General features: G+C 35.3%; 1 protein-coding gene across 4 annotated transcripts in view; it reads right to left on the reverse strand.

Moving 5' to 3' along the window:
• PolA1 (DNA polymerase alpha catalytic subunit) overlaps positions 1-15,951 on the reverse strand; it is a 561,406-nt gene that overhangs the window by 152,940 nt on the left and 392,515 nt on the right. For all 4 annotated transcript variants that reach the window (XM_090402430.1, XM_090402431.1, XM_090402428.1 and 1 more), the window contains 3 exons: positions 7,252-7,392; positions 2,726-2,848; positions 2,534-2,566 (listed from right to left, as the gene is read on the reverse strand). In XM_090402430.1, coding sequence (XP_090258556.1) covers positions 2,534-2,566; positions 2,726-2,848; positions 7,252-7,392 — 297 coding nt within the window. The remainder of the gene's footprint in view (positions 1-2,533; positions 2,567-2,725; positions 2,849-7,251; positions 7,393-15,951) is intronic.

Consider the following 15,951-nt stretch of genomic DNA (forward strand, 5'->3'; position numbering starts at 1 on the left):
TCCCTTTTTATATATGAGTATTATGAGAGCTCTACTCCAATCATCTGGAATTCGTCCTTCAGTAAAGGTCCTCTGAACCATGCAGTGTAGCCACTGTAAAACTTTTATACCTCCATACTTGAGAATTTCTGGTCTAAAATCATCGACTCCAGCTGCCTTTCCACATTTCAAGCCTTTGATGGCTTTTTCTACTTCAGGTATGAATATCTATTCCTGACTGCATTCCTGGTCAGAGTTTTTTTACCACTGTGCTGTCATCACTCTGCTTGTTTCATTTAGCAGTTTTTCAAAGTAATTATTCCATACTTCAAGGATATCTTTTTCTCCCATTTTCATGTCACCTATATCATCTCTTACTCCTTTTACAGCACTCTTTCCTCCATTCCTAAGCTTCTTCAACAACCTCCAGAATATTTTGCCACCTTCTTGATATTTATTTTCTATATTCTTGCCAAAGTCCTCCCATGACTTTTGTTTAGCTAGTTTTACACAGTGTTCAGCATTCTTGCATTTGTCTCTGTATTCTGTAAGAGTAAAAGCTGACTTATTTGCCAGGAACTTTTGATATGCTTTCTTCTTTTCCTTCACTGCCTCTTTAACTTCCTGTGTCCACCAGGGAGTTCTGATTTTTTTATCCTTGCACACAACCTCACCACATGCCTCTCTGGCAGAATCAATCAATGTTTTCTTCAGAGTTTGCCATTGAATCTCCAAGGTTTGATTCCTGTTCTCAAACTCATTCATTTTCTTTTCAATAATCTTTCTGTATTTTAGTCTACAGTTCACATCTGAGAGCTGCTCAACTTTTATTTGCTTTAAACCTTTCTTACATGTTATTCTTTTCAATATGAAATTCAATTTTATCCTGCTCAAGACTAAACAGTGATCACTTCCAATTTCAAATCCTCTGTACACTCTGGTGTCCTGCACCAGGGAGAAAACATCACTATCAACAATGACATAGTTAATGAGACTTTTCTTATTCCTAGCCTCTTCTCTCCATGTGAATTTGTGCACATTTTTATGTTGGAACATGGTGTTAGTAATAACCAGTCCATGTCCTGAGCAGAAATCCAATAGATATTTGCCATTATTATTAGCTTTGCTGTTTCCTCCAAATTTTCCCAAAATATTTTTGTATGTCTCACAATCATTTCCTACTCTGCTATTTAGATCCCCAATAAGGACCAACTTTTCCTTTTTCATTGTGTCAGTTGCTTTTTCTAAAGTGTCAAAAAATTCCTCCACTTCTACCTTAGTAGAACCTTCTGTGGGACCATAGGCACAAATAAGTCTCATTGTCCAGTTCCCCGTTCTCATATTTGCCCACATGACTCTACTTGAGACTGACTGCCATTCAAGAAGATTAGCCTCGTATTTTGTGTTGAATACTATGGCTACTCCTTCTTTTACTTGATTGTCATTGCCTGAATATAACATTTTGTATTTATTGCTCAGAAAGATCTCACCAGTTTTGGTCTTTTTTGTTTCAGTCACCCCTATTATGTCGATCTGGTACTTATCTAATTCCTCGGTTAGCTCCATTTCTTTGCCATTCAGGCTTCTTACGTTGATAGCACCGACCTTTAACTCTGGTGATGTTGAGTTGGGGTTTGTTTTCAGATTTGTTCCAGTAGCTGACTTTTCGCTGTTCGCCCTGGTTCCCTGGCGAAAACAATGGGGGCCTTGTTTAACGGGCGACGCCCCAGCCGGCATGAAATTTTGTCATGTTGTACCATCATTTTTTATTTTGGTTTAACCAATAAGAATACAATTTGGTCGGCTAAATCCCAAATTGCCAGCCCATCCTCGTTTGTTCAGTATCAAAGTAGATATCCAACAGGGTGCACCACGAGAAGGTGAGGATTGGACATTGTTATGCCATTAAAGTCACCCATTGGGAGTATGGGCTGAGGCAATTGCATAATGAGATTATCAAGTTCTGGTTCATTTAATTCATAAACCACTGGTAAATATATTGAGCATAGTGTGATAAGAAGCCACACAGACAGGTGAATCATAACGGCTTCCAGAGCAATATTAAGCTGGACATGATGGAAGGAGCATGACTATGCTTGAAGATAGCTACTCTACCATGAGCAGAACCATCTTCATTTCTGTCATTGCACACAAGAGTGATATTCTTTGACTTTGATAAAGATGATGGCATAAAGATTACTAGCTAATTTGTAAACAACACTTGGCACACACAGCACCAGATTTAATAAACATAAATTTCTTTTTTGTTGTCAATTTTATTTTCACTTTTTTTTTTTTCTGGGAATATTTGCTATATTCAGCTAAAAAATCATATACTTTTAAGAGGGGAAGGACATTTTAATGAACATAGCATATAAAAATATTATATTAAATGAGTGCTGTGAAATTACATACACATATTAAAATTTTGTTGAACAGGAGCATAGATATTACTCAGAATTAAAGTTAAAAATTAAAAGTTTGAATGGTACCTGTGGTAGCACTTCATGTACCTTGTAAAAATCCAATGAAATTTAATTTAAGAACAACATACCTTTTGAAACAGATCTTTGGTCTTGATTAATATCTGTAAAATAAATGTTTTCCTCAGTAGGAGAAATTACAGATTATAGTGTCAACAGATATGACAGAGTTTAAAAACACCAAGTAAACATTAATAACATTAACAATGCAGTATGAGACCTGCACTGGATAGATAACAAAAAAAAAAAGTTATTTACTATACCTCCCTTCCTCTTCTAGTAATAAGTTCTGCCAGTGGTTTTGCATAAAACCGGGAATTAGCAAAACCAAGACATCCATATATGCTGTTAGCTGTTAGCTTCAGAGCTTTTTGCCGTATATCATACTGAAAAAGTAATAAAATTAATATTACTTATAACTAACCAGGTAAAAGATTTATTATTATGTCTTTTTGTTTTAAAACTCTTCATTGTAGTTTTCTATATAATATCTACACTACTGGATCCAAAGCTGGAAGACTTAATTCTCATCATATCAAACTAAATTGTAACAAATTTTAATATTATATTATTATTTTATTTACAAAATTACAAGACCAACACACATATAAATATTCAAATTCTACTTAATAAACTTAAAACAGACCCTAACTTATTACCCATCTCATGAATATAATTCATCGTGACAACAGATTATTCTACCAAGATTTAAAAAAAAAAAAAAATTACAGAGATTAAACAGACCTCACTTCTAAGGGAGAAAGGAATTAGATAATAAATGGCATTATAAAAAGAGGAACACTATAAATATCTGATAAACACATTTATCAAGGTGAATTCTAATGCATAAAATGATTACAAAGGGATTTTTTTTTCTTAATTCAAATTTAAAGCTGCAGAGGTCTAGTTCATATGTAACAGATTATTGTAAAAGATGCCATGATATCATTCAGTCTAAAGGGAAAAAAAAATATATATATATATATATTATTTATTTTCCCCCCCTTAGACTGAATGATATAGTTCGCCCACAGTTTGTAGGTCTCTGCTTGGCGTCTTGCCAAGAATAGTCGATTCATGCTGAAGGGGAGAAAGAAATGAAGGACATATGAATTGGTTGCCAACATGCGAAATCACATGCTTTATAGGTAAAAATTTCCAACTGTTATAGAAGCAACATAGTTAACTACAATGATCATAAAAGAGAAGTTAATTTTCTGACGTGTAATAATAAACAACTCATCCCACAATACGGACTGATTACCCTATTATCGGAATGGATTCTCCTCCTGTTGACATGCGCAGAAGTGTCGAAGGGTCTCGAATCTGTCAGTGTACTATAACATTCCTTACTCCCATAGAAGTGAGGTCTGTTTAATCTCTGTAATTTTTTTTTTTTTTTTTTTTTTAATCTTGGTATATACAGTATATATGAGCAACATCCAGAAAGTAAATTTTGTTTTTAAATATTTTCACTGCAGCGCTGCAACTGCAATGATGCACATGTGTGCTGAGTTTGTTAATTCGTTTGCAAAGCATTGGTGCCATTTTCAGACATTCTAGCAGTGCGTATGCTTCTTGGTATGTGTTTATAATGTCTAAGAAAATCAAATCGCCCATGATTCGATTTAATGTGAGGAACATTAAAGCAGATGAAATTCATCGGCAAATTATTGAGGTTTATGGTTGCCAACATGATGATACGATGATACGAAATGATAGGAAAATAGGTAAGACTTTTTATGAAGGAAGTACAGGTGTGCACGATGATGAACAGAGCGGGTGACCATCTTTAGTGACTGACGATTTGGTGTGTTCAGTTGAAGAGAAGATTTGAAAGAAGAGTATTCACTATGACGTCACTCTCACTGCAATTTCCAGAAGTTTCACATTCATGTCTCCATGAAATTGTGTGCACGCTGGAATTGAAGTTGCTTACAGAACGACACAAAGTGAATCGGCTTTGCAGTGCATTGGAATTCTTGACAAGCTACTAAGAGGATGGCAATGCTTTCCTGAGCAGACTTGTCACCGGGGACGAGACTTGGGTGTTGCATGCAATCCCTGAATCCAAACAACAGTACATGTAGTGGAGGCACACCTAATCACCAGTCAGGACGAAATTGAATACAATGATTTCCACTCGGAAAATCATGTGCACTGTGTTTTGGGACAGACAAGGAATTTTGCTGGTAGACTTCTTGGGTCAAGGTTCCACAATCAACGTGACTATGTACTAGTAAACCTTTAAGAAATTGCGATCAAGAATAAACAACATGGCATGCTTATCAGGAGCACTGTTTTGATTAATGATAAAGCCAGCCCACACACAGCCGGTTAACACAACTTCTCGCCACCTTCGGCTGGGAACAATTCCATCATCTCCCATACAGTCTTGATCTCGAGTCAAGCGACTTTCAAGACGATATATACGAGGGAAGTCTGAAAAGTACTCAGCCTCGACCTACTTTGTTTTATACAGCTGTCTGAAGCAAAAGTATTGTCTGTATCACTTGAAATGGATAAAATTGAGTATCGTGCAGTTATAAAATTCTTTGTAAGAGGTTTAACGCCAAAAGAAATTCATTCGAAGTTCATAAAAGTTTATGGGCACTCTTGTCCTTTGTTTTCGACAATTAACAAATCGACTGCCGAGTTTAAATGTGGCCATACCAGCCTTGAAGTTGATCCATGTGAAGGACGTCCAAAAAGTGTAACAACACCAGAAATCATTGATCAAGTGCACGATATGGTACTGGATAACTGGTGAGTCAAAGTACTTGAAACTGCTGAGACTAGAGGCATTTCAAAAGAATGTGTAGGATATATTTTGCATGAAGAATAGAAAATGAAAAAGCTTTGCGCAAGATGGGTGCCATGCTTGCTCACGGCAGATCAAAAACGAACTTGTATGAAAATCTAAATTTTCATACAAGTGCAAATTTAACAAGAACAAAAATGATTTTGTGTATCGATTTATTACTATGGATGAGACTTGGATTCACCCTTACACACCAGAATCCAAACAGCAGTCAAAATAGTGGAAAGAAGCCAGCTGTTCAGCACTAAAGAAGACAAAGTTGTTCCATCAGCAGGAAAGGTCATGGCATTGGTGTTTTGGGATGCTAAAGGCATTTTGTTTATTAATTATCTTGAAAAGGGTAAAACAATAACCAGGGAATATTATTCCTATCTTTTAACCGGACTAGACGAAAAAATTCGGGAGAAAAGACCTGGTTCATAAGAAAAAAAAATCATCTTTCATCAGGACAATGCACCTGTCCACAAAGGTGTTTTGATAATGGGAAAATTAAGGGATCTGCACTATGAATTGTTGGAACATCCACCCTATTCTATAGATTTGGTTCCCTCTGACTTCTATCTCTTCGCAAAACTAAAACTCTTCATCGCTGATCAGTGTTTTTCTTTGAATCAAGAGGTCGTTGCAGCTGTAGAGGGTATTTTGCAGATCTTACTGAGAACCACTACAGGGACAGGATAATGGTACTGGGGCATCGCTGGAATAAATGCATGTCTTAAGGGAGATTATGTTGAAATATAAAAATAATTTCGAAATTATAAATTCGTTTTTTCATTGTTAGACCGAGAACTTTTCAGACCACCCTAGTATATATGTATATATATAGAGTCCATCAAAAAATATATATGCACATGAACAATGTCACCAATGGACTTTTTTCGAAGTTGGATCAAATTACGTTAGCAAAGTAGTAGTATGGCGTTCTCTGAAAAAATGTCATTACCACATGAATAGCAGTATCAGCACGTGACTGGTAGGCAGTTAAACAAAATGGCTGAGGCATGATTGTCATTTGAGGAATGCAAGACCATTTTAAAGTGGTATTTCAAATGAGGGAATGTTGAAGTTCAATGACAATGGAGGCATGAGTTTGCAACACAACCTCGAACAAGCCTGACAACTGTACATATATGTGATAAGTTTGAGACCTATGGTACTATGTGCACAAGGGAAGATCTGGGAGACCTCACACAGCAACAAGTCCTGCTTCCTCGGCTATGGTGTTGATTGTCCTACTGGTCACATGTTGATGCTAGTATTCATGTGAGTAATGACATCTTTTGAGAGAACATCATACTACACATTACTACCGTAATTCAATCCAACTTCGAAAAAAATCCATAGATGACATCTGTTAAAGTGTGTTTTTATATTTTTTTGATGTCCTCTGTATATCAGATATATATTTACCAGTTTTGTGATATCTTATTATTATTACATGACACCTCCAGGTGTTTTGTAATAATCCCAAGGACTCATTGAGTGAGGGCACCTGCTCTGTCTCAACCACTCAATTCACCAACTATAATCATCATCTACGGCAATGCCATCTACCGCCAACCAACACCACTAGTATATTCACAGAGGATCATAAACATCCATCCCATGGCGAGATTCGAAAACCAACAGCCTTTTGATTGGAGAGCAGATACATGTAAACCAATCCATTCAGCTAAAATTCACAAAGAAAATACTAGAATAAACATGCATATATTTTAATATAAGAATAAAAATTAATCATTTATATGCAAACAACAACAATTTTATAAACAATGTAGAGAGAGAGAGAGAGAGAAAACTTTGGGGAAGGGGGTGAAAACATTCTGTAAGATTACAAAAGAAGAAGCTAATGCAATGCAAACAGTAATATACTCCACAAAAATTTTAATTTTAATTTTACATTAAACTAAAATAAATGTCACAGAGAAATAGGGGACTTGATTATTATCATCGATTTCTTTTGCTAACCTGTTGAGACAGATCTGGTGTTAGTGTGGATGACTTCATCAGCTGTTTTACTTGTCTCCTGCTCTCTACTAATTTACGTATTTCTGTAGGCAAAATACCAAATTCAGTACAAGAATTGGGGTCTTCAATGTTTACTTCTTCCTATTAAATAAATAAATAATAAATTTAATTTTATAACACACACACAATACTTACAAACGTCTTTTCTTTTCTGTAATTTTCTAGCCCCTATTTTTCAGAGATACCTCATTTTTAGTTTAAATTTAATTTCTCCACATTAATTTGACCCTTAAGGAGTGCTTAACAGTCAAAGCTGTATAACTGAGAGGAGACCTCTACATAGCCTTTAAAGGAATGTGGAGAACTGACCAGGGCTTCTAACCTAATGTCCAATCCTCACCTTCTCATGGTGCACCCTGCTGGGTATCTACCTGGATACTGAACGAACGAGCATGGGCTGGCAATTTGGGATTTAGCCGACCAAATTGTATTCTTATTGGCTTAAACCAATATACAAAATGATGGTATAACATGACAAAATTTCATGCTGGCTGGGGCGTCATCCGGTTACATAAGGCCCCCTGTTGTTTTCACCAGAGAACCAGGGCGAACAGCGAAAAGTCACCTACAGGAACAAATCTGAAAGCACACAACAACTCAACATCACCAGAGTTAAAGATCGGTACTATCAACACAAGAAGCCTGAATGGCAAAGAAATGGATGGAGCTAGCTGAGAAATTAAATAAGTACCAGATCAGCATAATACGGGTGACTGAAAGAAAAAACCCAAAACTGGTGAGATCTTACTGAGCAATAAATACAAAATGTTATATTCAGGAAATGACAATCAAGGAAAAGAAGGAGTAGCCATAGTATTCAACACAAAATACGAGGCTATTCTTCTTGAATGGCAGGCAATCTCAAGTAGACTGATGATGGCAAATATCAGAATAGGGAATTGGACATTGGAACATATTTGTGCCTATGGCCCAACAGAAGGTTCTACTAAGGTAGAAGTGGAGGAATTTTTTGATGCTTTAGAAAAAGCAACTGACACAATGAGAAAGGAAAAGTTGGTCCTTGTTGGGGATCTAAATAGAAGAGTAGGAAATGATTGTGAGACATACAAAAATATTCTGGGAAAATTTGGAGAAAAGAGCAAAGCTAATAATAATGGCAAATATCTGTTGGATTTCTGCTCAGGACATGGACTGGTTATTACTAACACCATGTTCCAACATAAAAATTTGCACAAATTCAATGGAGAGAAGAGGCAAGGAATAAGAAAAGTCTCATTGACTATGTCATTGTTGATTATGATGTTTTCTCCCTGGTGCAGGACACCAGAGTATACAGAGGATTTGAAATTGGAAGTGATCACTATTTAGTCTTGAGCAGGATAAAATTGAATTTCATATTGAAAATAATGACATGTAAGAAAGTTTTAAAGCGAATAAAAGTTGAGCAACTCTCAGATGTGAACTGTAGACTAAAATAACAAAGCTTATTGAAGAAAAAATGAAAGAGTTTGAGAACAGGAACCAAACCTTGGAGATTCCGTGGCAAGCCTTGAAGAAAACCCTGATTGATTCAGCCAGAGAGGCATGTGGTGAGGTTGTCTGCAAGGATAGAAAAATCAGAACTCAATGGTGGACACAGGAAGTTAAAGAGGCAGTGCAGGAAAAGAAGAAAGCATATCAAAAGTTCCTGTCAAATAAGTCAGCTTGTGCTCTTAGAGAATATAGAAACAAATGTAAAAAAGCTAAACACTGTGTAAAACTAGCTAAACAAAAGTCATTAGAGGACTTTGGCAAGAACATAGAAAATAAATATCAAGAAAGTGGCAAAATATTCTGGAGGTTGTTGAAGCGAAGAAATGGGGGAAAGAGTGCTGTAAAAGGAGTTAGAGAAGATAAAGGTGACATGAAAACGGGAGAAAAAGATATCCTGGAAGTATGGAATAACTACTTCAAAAAATTGCGAAATGAAACAAGCAGTGATAGCACAGTGGTAAAAAACACTCAACAGGTACACAGTCAGGAATACATATCTTAACTTGAAGTAGAAAAAGCTATCAAAGGCTTGAAATGTGGAAACGCAGCAGGAGTAGATGATATTCCACCAGAAATGATGAAATATGGTGGTATAAAACTGCGCTGCATAGTTCAAAAGGCCTGGACAGAGGGGCAAATTCCCAATGATTGGAGTAGAGCTCTCATAGTACCCATATATATAAAAAGGAAAATAAAACTGAATGTGAGAATTACAGAGGTATTTCCCTACTGAGTGTTCCTGGCAAGATCTATGCAAGTATACTTGAGAAACGGTTGAGAAGAATTTTGGAAGAAAAGCTTGGCGAAGAACAAGCTGGATTCAGGCCAAATAGAGGTTGTCAGTATCAGATCTTCACTTTACGACAAATAGTCGAGAAAGCATGGGAATATAACAAAGATCTGTATTTAAGTTTTGTCGATTTGGAAAAGGCATATGACAAGGTGCCAAGAGAGAAGCTATTCAATACGCTACAATTATATGGTGTCAATGGGGCATTATATCAAGCAATACTTAGTCTTTATTTGAGTTGTAAGTCAGCAGTTAGAATTAAAGGAAGTACAGGAAGATGGTTTAATGTTAAATCTGGTGTGAGACAAGGATGTACATGATCCCCTCTGTTATTCATTATCTATGTGGATCACATTATGAAGGAAAGTGGTATTAAAAATGATATCGGAATTGGAGATGTTAATCAGCTCTGTGATGTTATACTTCTAAATAAATCCCCTACAAGTTTGCAAGCGTCTTTGACTAAATTGAATAACTGTTGTAATAGATATGGTATGAAGGTCAGCAATAAAAACAAAAAGACAATGAAAATAGACAGAATCGTTGAAAATGTCAATTGCATTGTGAACATAGAACCTGTGGAATAAGTAAAACTTTTCAGCTACTTAGGCACGATTTTTAGTGAAGATGGTAAACTAAATATGGAAATAGATAACAGAATCAAAGCTGGTATGGTAGGAAGTCAATTGAATAAATTCATATGGGATAAGAGAGAAATTAGTTGGAACATTAAATTACCTGTATACAAGACAGTGTTCAAACCAGTTTTAATTTATGGATCTGAGAGCTGGGTCAGAAGTAAAACACTTGACCAAAGACTAGAGACTGCAGATATGAGAGTCCTGAGAAAGATTAGAGGTGTGAACAGATGGCATCAATGGCAATATCATATTAAAAACGAGGATATTAGGATAGAACTTGACATTGTCAGCATCCAGGAATGCGTTAGCAGAGCTAATTTCAGGTGGTATGGTCACTTGAACAGAATGGGCAAGGAAAGATTAGCAAATCAAGTGTTCTCTGCCAGGTTGGCAGGAAAACGACCCAGAGGAAGACCAAGATATAGGTGGATTGATAAGGTACAAAGTGCCTTAGACCAGTGCTTCCCAAACTTCTGGATGTCAGGGCCCCCTTTGAAAAAATTAAAATATTTCACGCACCCCCCCCCCTCGAAAAAATCGTAATAGAGATATATTATTATAATATTTATTGTATTTATATTCAAAACACACACACACACACACACACACACCGAATATTGCAAAAATCAAATGCATATATTACATTTTTTGCCTCTTACCGTTTGGTTCTGAAGACGATGCGGGCTGTTCTGTTAAAATATGAAATACTGTCCTTTTTTTCTTTCTTTTTTTTTTTTTTTTGAGTCTGTTTCTGCTTCTGATTATTAGCGGATTTTTTTTTGTTTTTTATCAGCCACTTATCCATCTCAGGGTTAAATTTTTTTAACGTAGAATAGATCATATAATATCACCACTTACCGATACTGGCATACCACAGACTGATAACATGAAATTAGTGAATATTACCTGAATAAGGGAATCCCCGGACCAGGAACATTTTTCTCTTTTGTGACTTTTCTCCCTTTACGGTAATTAAGCCTAACGCGAAACAGACAGCAAAGGCAGGTTATTGAAACGTGCATATGATTGGTGCGGTATTAACAAAAGATCGCGTGCAACCGAAGGATAAAAACATAGCTGACAATTGAGTTGAAATGCTAACCCTCTTCAACCGAATTCCATATGTGAAACTGCCATAACATTCACTGTGTGTATATATACAGGGTGTTCGGGATAAATTTGACAGTTTCGTAAGGAAAAAGAAAATCTTCTTTGTATCTATTAAATTTAATGAATTGACAAAAAAACATTACAGGCAGAGTTAATTACAATACTATCAACAAGATTTACTCAAAATAACCACCATTAGCATCGATCACAGCTTCAATTCTGCTTCGGAACCTCGAACTAGCTGATGCTACAGTCTCCCTGGGAAGGGCCGCAAAAACTGTTTTAATTTTATCCATTAACTGGGCTTTTGTATTACTGGAAGTGCGATTGGTGTCTTTTTCAACTGCGCCCCATACAAAATAATCCATGGGGTTAAGGTCTGGGGAGTTTGGAGGCCAAACATTTGGACTGGTGAAGTCGTAGAAATTTTCAGACAACCATTTTTGACTTTTCCCAGAGGTGTGGCAAGGGGCCGAATCCTGCTGCCATACATACGGCCTACCATTGCCTACCCTTGTTATCCAGGGCTTGACTACAGTTAGCAACTCCACGAACAAAGCCCGAATTCCAATGCCAGGGTTCTTCAACACCTGTTCCTGCAGATTTGCGAGGAATTCTGCTGTACGAACGCAATCAGATCGTCTGCTAGGGATCTTTCTTCTTGCTACATCCTCGTAGTCACCATTGCAAGTCTCTAGTTCATGCCTGATTATTTTTACTGTATTCAGGGAGCATTGGGCAGCAGTCGTAATATCCTTATTTTGATGGCGGGCACGAATCATTATGATACAAGTTATTCTCTTCCATGATTCAGGTGGGTTCCAGCTATCCATCCTTTCTGACATCTTGTATGTGAATGAAGAAGGGTACAAACTTTTAAATGAAGAGAAGTGTGTGTTAATACATGTAACTTACGGAAAAATATAATTAATTATAAATATGTCAAATTTATCCCGAACACCCTGTATATATATATATTACTTAGTTTTAATACTTTTACGAATTTTAACAAGTTTGGTTGAATTTTATTGCTACCTTGGGAAATCGAACTCACACACATCTAATTAATAACATTAGTTTTTAGTTAGATACTATGTTTGCCCATGCAACATATGGTTTTGTTTCAGTCTATACAGCAGTTTCTGTATAAGGGAACATGTGATTCATTAATTAGTGTGTTTTTATCCCAGTTGTCTCTAATTGCACTATTTGTTGAGAAATATATTACACAGACTGTTCATACCTTATTCACTGGCATAATAAAAGTATTTGTTTTTATTGCCTCTGCAGTATAGTGGCTTTTAGGGAGGGCGTGTTGTTTACCACTGCAAGCAAGTTACTATCTCCCCACATGAACTTGTTTAAGCTTTTTTTCATGTGTGAAGTATATGCGAAACTTTTATTGGTAACAGAAAACTAGCTCGGATGATAGTGATAACATAGAACGAGTTTTGATATGTATATAAAGTCAATATCAACAGTCCCTGATTACGAACGCGTGACGAAAGGGACAGGAAGATTTGGAGCTTCCCTGGAGAACATTCGAAGTTAATACAACTAACCACTGCTTTGAAATGAAACATATGAATAAGCAATATTTACTAATATTCATTAAGCACCGAAATACGCAGGAAGCAAAGTTTGTGAACCAACACCAATGTGTGAATTTTTCCATTAAAATATAAAAAATAACAAAAAAGAAATAATAAATAATCAAAGTTAAATACGTTTCTTTTAAAATAAAAAATTCTACTTAGTCTTAAAATATTTTAAAGTTGTTTTCATTATTTCACGGCCCCCCTCAACAAAACCTACGGCCCCCAAGGGGGCCGCGGCCCACACTTTGGGAAGCACTGCCTTAGACGATAGAAATATAAGATCTGATAATGTTGGAGTCTTGACAAGTAACAGACTGATTTGGAGGAAAATTGTAGATAGGAAGTTAGTAATGATGTAAATTTTTCATGTAGTACTATCATATCCTGTACACCCCCTCCTTGAGGGCACCTGTCAGGAATTAGATGATGATGTCATTAATTTTCATTGCTCCAGGAAATATTCCTACCACAATGTTTTCTATGCCTAAACATTAAAGAACATATGTTATTTTTATCCTTTTCAAATTTTCCAGAAAAAATTGTATCATAACTTATCAAAAATAGTTTGCACTATTTGCTATTCAGCAAATTTCACCTTGCATTTAATTTCGTTGAAGGAACTAACAAGATACAAACTAGAGAAGCAATGGAAATTTTGGAAGTTATACTCCATTACAATTCAGTCAAATTTGCTGCATGTTGTTGAAACAGATTTAATTAGATAAATATTTACTGACACTTGAAAATAAAATAATAAAGGTATAAAGCTTATATAGCACAGATGGAAAAATATGCCATTGAGCAAATTCAAGGCATTTGTCATTCTGACTTTGAATTAGGAGACTATATTATGGCAACTACATTGCAAGAATAGAATGAGGGATATTCAGAAGGATGATAATAGAAGAATTGTGACCAAACAGGAGATACTAGGCAAGAAGATAGTAATAATTTTTGAGAGGAAGTGCAAAACAGAGACCAGTAATTAGTTGCTGTTATAGGTTTGGAGATGAAGAGGAATATGGAAAAGAAATATATCGGTAATTTAGTTATAAAAACACAGATATTATGAAAATTAACCAAGGGGACATATATTGAAAAGAGGAAAGGACACTGACAAAAAGGAAGAAAAAGAAATCGAATTCATGAGGAACAGCTAATGAAAAGACAAATATATGGACTGAAGATTTGGAGCTTCCATCCATGCAAGGTTGCAACTCTATAGTGCATTAGTATTATTGTAACTAAACTTTTTTTTTTCTTATCATTTTTGAAATTTATTTTTTACATAATCTAAAAGCTTTGAAATAAAGGCCAAATACAGAACTTCCTAAATCGATTTTAAGTTTCCAATGGCAGTCTCACACTGTGCAATGACACGCATCTCTAATCTAAAGATGAACATCCATTCCGAAAGTCGGATTCGAACCTGCAACCGCTGGCTGGGAAACAAACCACTCCACAAATCTGACCGGGCAGAGAAGACAGCATAAGATATGATGTGGAAAATCATGTGAAGGAGTTTCCAATTAAAAATGAGTACATGTGGAAGGAAAGAGCAGATAATTATGAAAAAATAAAAAAATAGCTTACAGCAATATCATGGCATAAAAAATTGAAAAGAAGAAAGGAAAAAAAAAAGAGTGCATCAGGTTAGGCTGCTTATAATGAAACATACTGGTTATCAAATAATGGTAATCTTCAGTGGTAAAAAATACCACAGGATATTTTTATTTATTTATTATTATTCTTTTATTTTTCATTTTAGGAAAAAATAGAGGGAATGTACATTTTTGATATGAAGCTTGCAAATGACTCACTACCAATGAAACCATTTACACATTTGATATAAATATCTTTACAATTTCATCATCATTTAACTGCTGGTATGTATCCACAGGGAGGAGGAAGGGGGTACAGGATAGTATGATAGTACCAACATTAAAAGTTCACGTTATTACTTTCACTGACAAATTTCCTCGAAATTAATCTTTTATATGTCATGACTCCAATATTGTCAGATCTATTTCAGTCTTTTAAGGCACTTCTTAATGCAATGATCTATTTAGATCTAGGTCTTCCTCTGGATCTTTTTCTTGCCATCCTGACAAAAAAACATTAATTTTGTTAACCTTACTTCATGCACCGTGTTTAAGTGACCACACCAAATGAGACCATCTGTAATCCTTTCTCAGGACTCTCATATCTGCAGTCTCCAGTCTTTGGTGAAGTGTTTTTTTCCTAACCCAGCTTTTATATCCATTATTTGGATTGAAACCTGTGTTGCATACAGCTACTTAAGTGTTTGACTAATTTCTCTCATTCCATCTAAATTGATTCAATTAGCTCCCAACCATACCAGCTTTGCTAATTCTGTTGTCCATTTCATTTCTATACCTGGATTGTTTAAGGTGTTCCACTGTACTAATATTTCATTAAATATTACTGAAATATTACTCCTTGGTTTATAGATTTGTTTTCAGACATTTTTTCATTTATTTTTATCCCATTATCTTTGTATATATTCAATATTGCATGTAGTAAAATATTAGATACATTTATTATTTGTAATATATCAAACAGTATATATATTTTTACTGTCAAATGCTTTTTCGTAATCTATAAGCAAAAGAATGAGTTTCTAAATTAAATTCTCTTCTTTTTTTGATAAGTAGTTTTAAACAGAAAGCTGCATCCATTGCAGAGCATCCCTTTCTAAATCCATTTTGATATTCTAATAATATTTTTTCACTGTATATTTTCAGTTTTTCATTAAGTATTCTACTATATATTTTGTAGCATGTATTCAATAAACTAATACCTCCATAGTTAGCAGGTTTTGTTTTATCCCCCTTTTTAAATATAGGTATTCCATTCTATTGGTATATGTCCATTTATATATATTTTATTTAAAAATTTTATTAATCTTTGATGAAATTTTTTTCCAGCAAATTTAAACAGTTTGAAGTTTATCCCATCTTCTCCTGCTGATTTGCCATTTTTTATT

Source organism: Typopeltis vanoorti, chromosome 13 (assembly GCF_054136105.1).
Source record: "Typopeltis vanoorti isolate ZY-2024b chromosome 13, IOZ_Tvanoo_1.0, whole genome shotgun sequence".
NCBI lineage: Eukaryota > Metazoa > Arthropoda > Arachnida > Uropygi > Thelyphonidae > Typopeltis > Typopeltis vanoorti.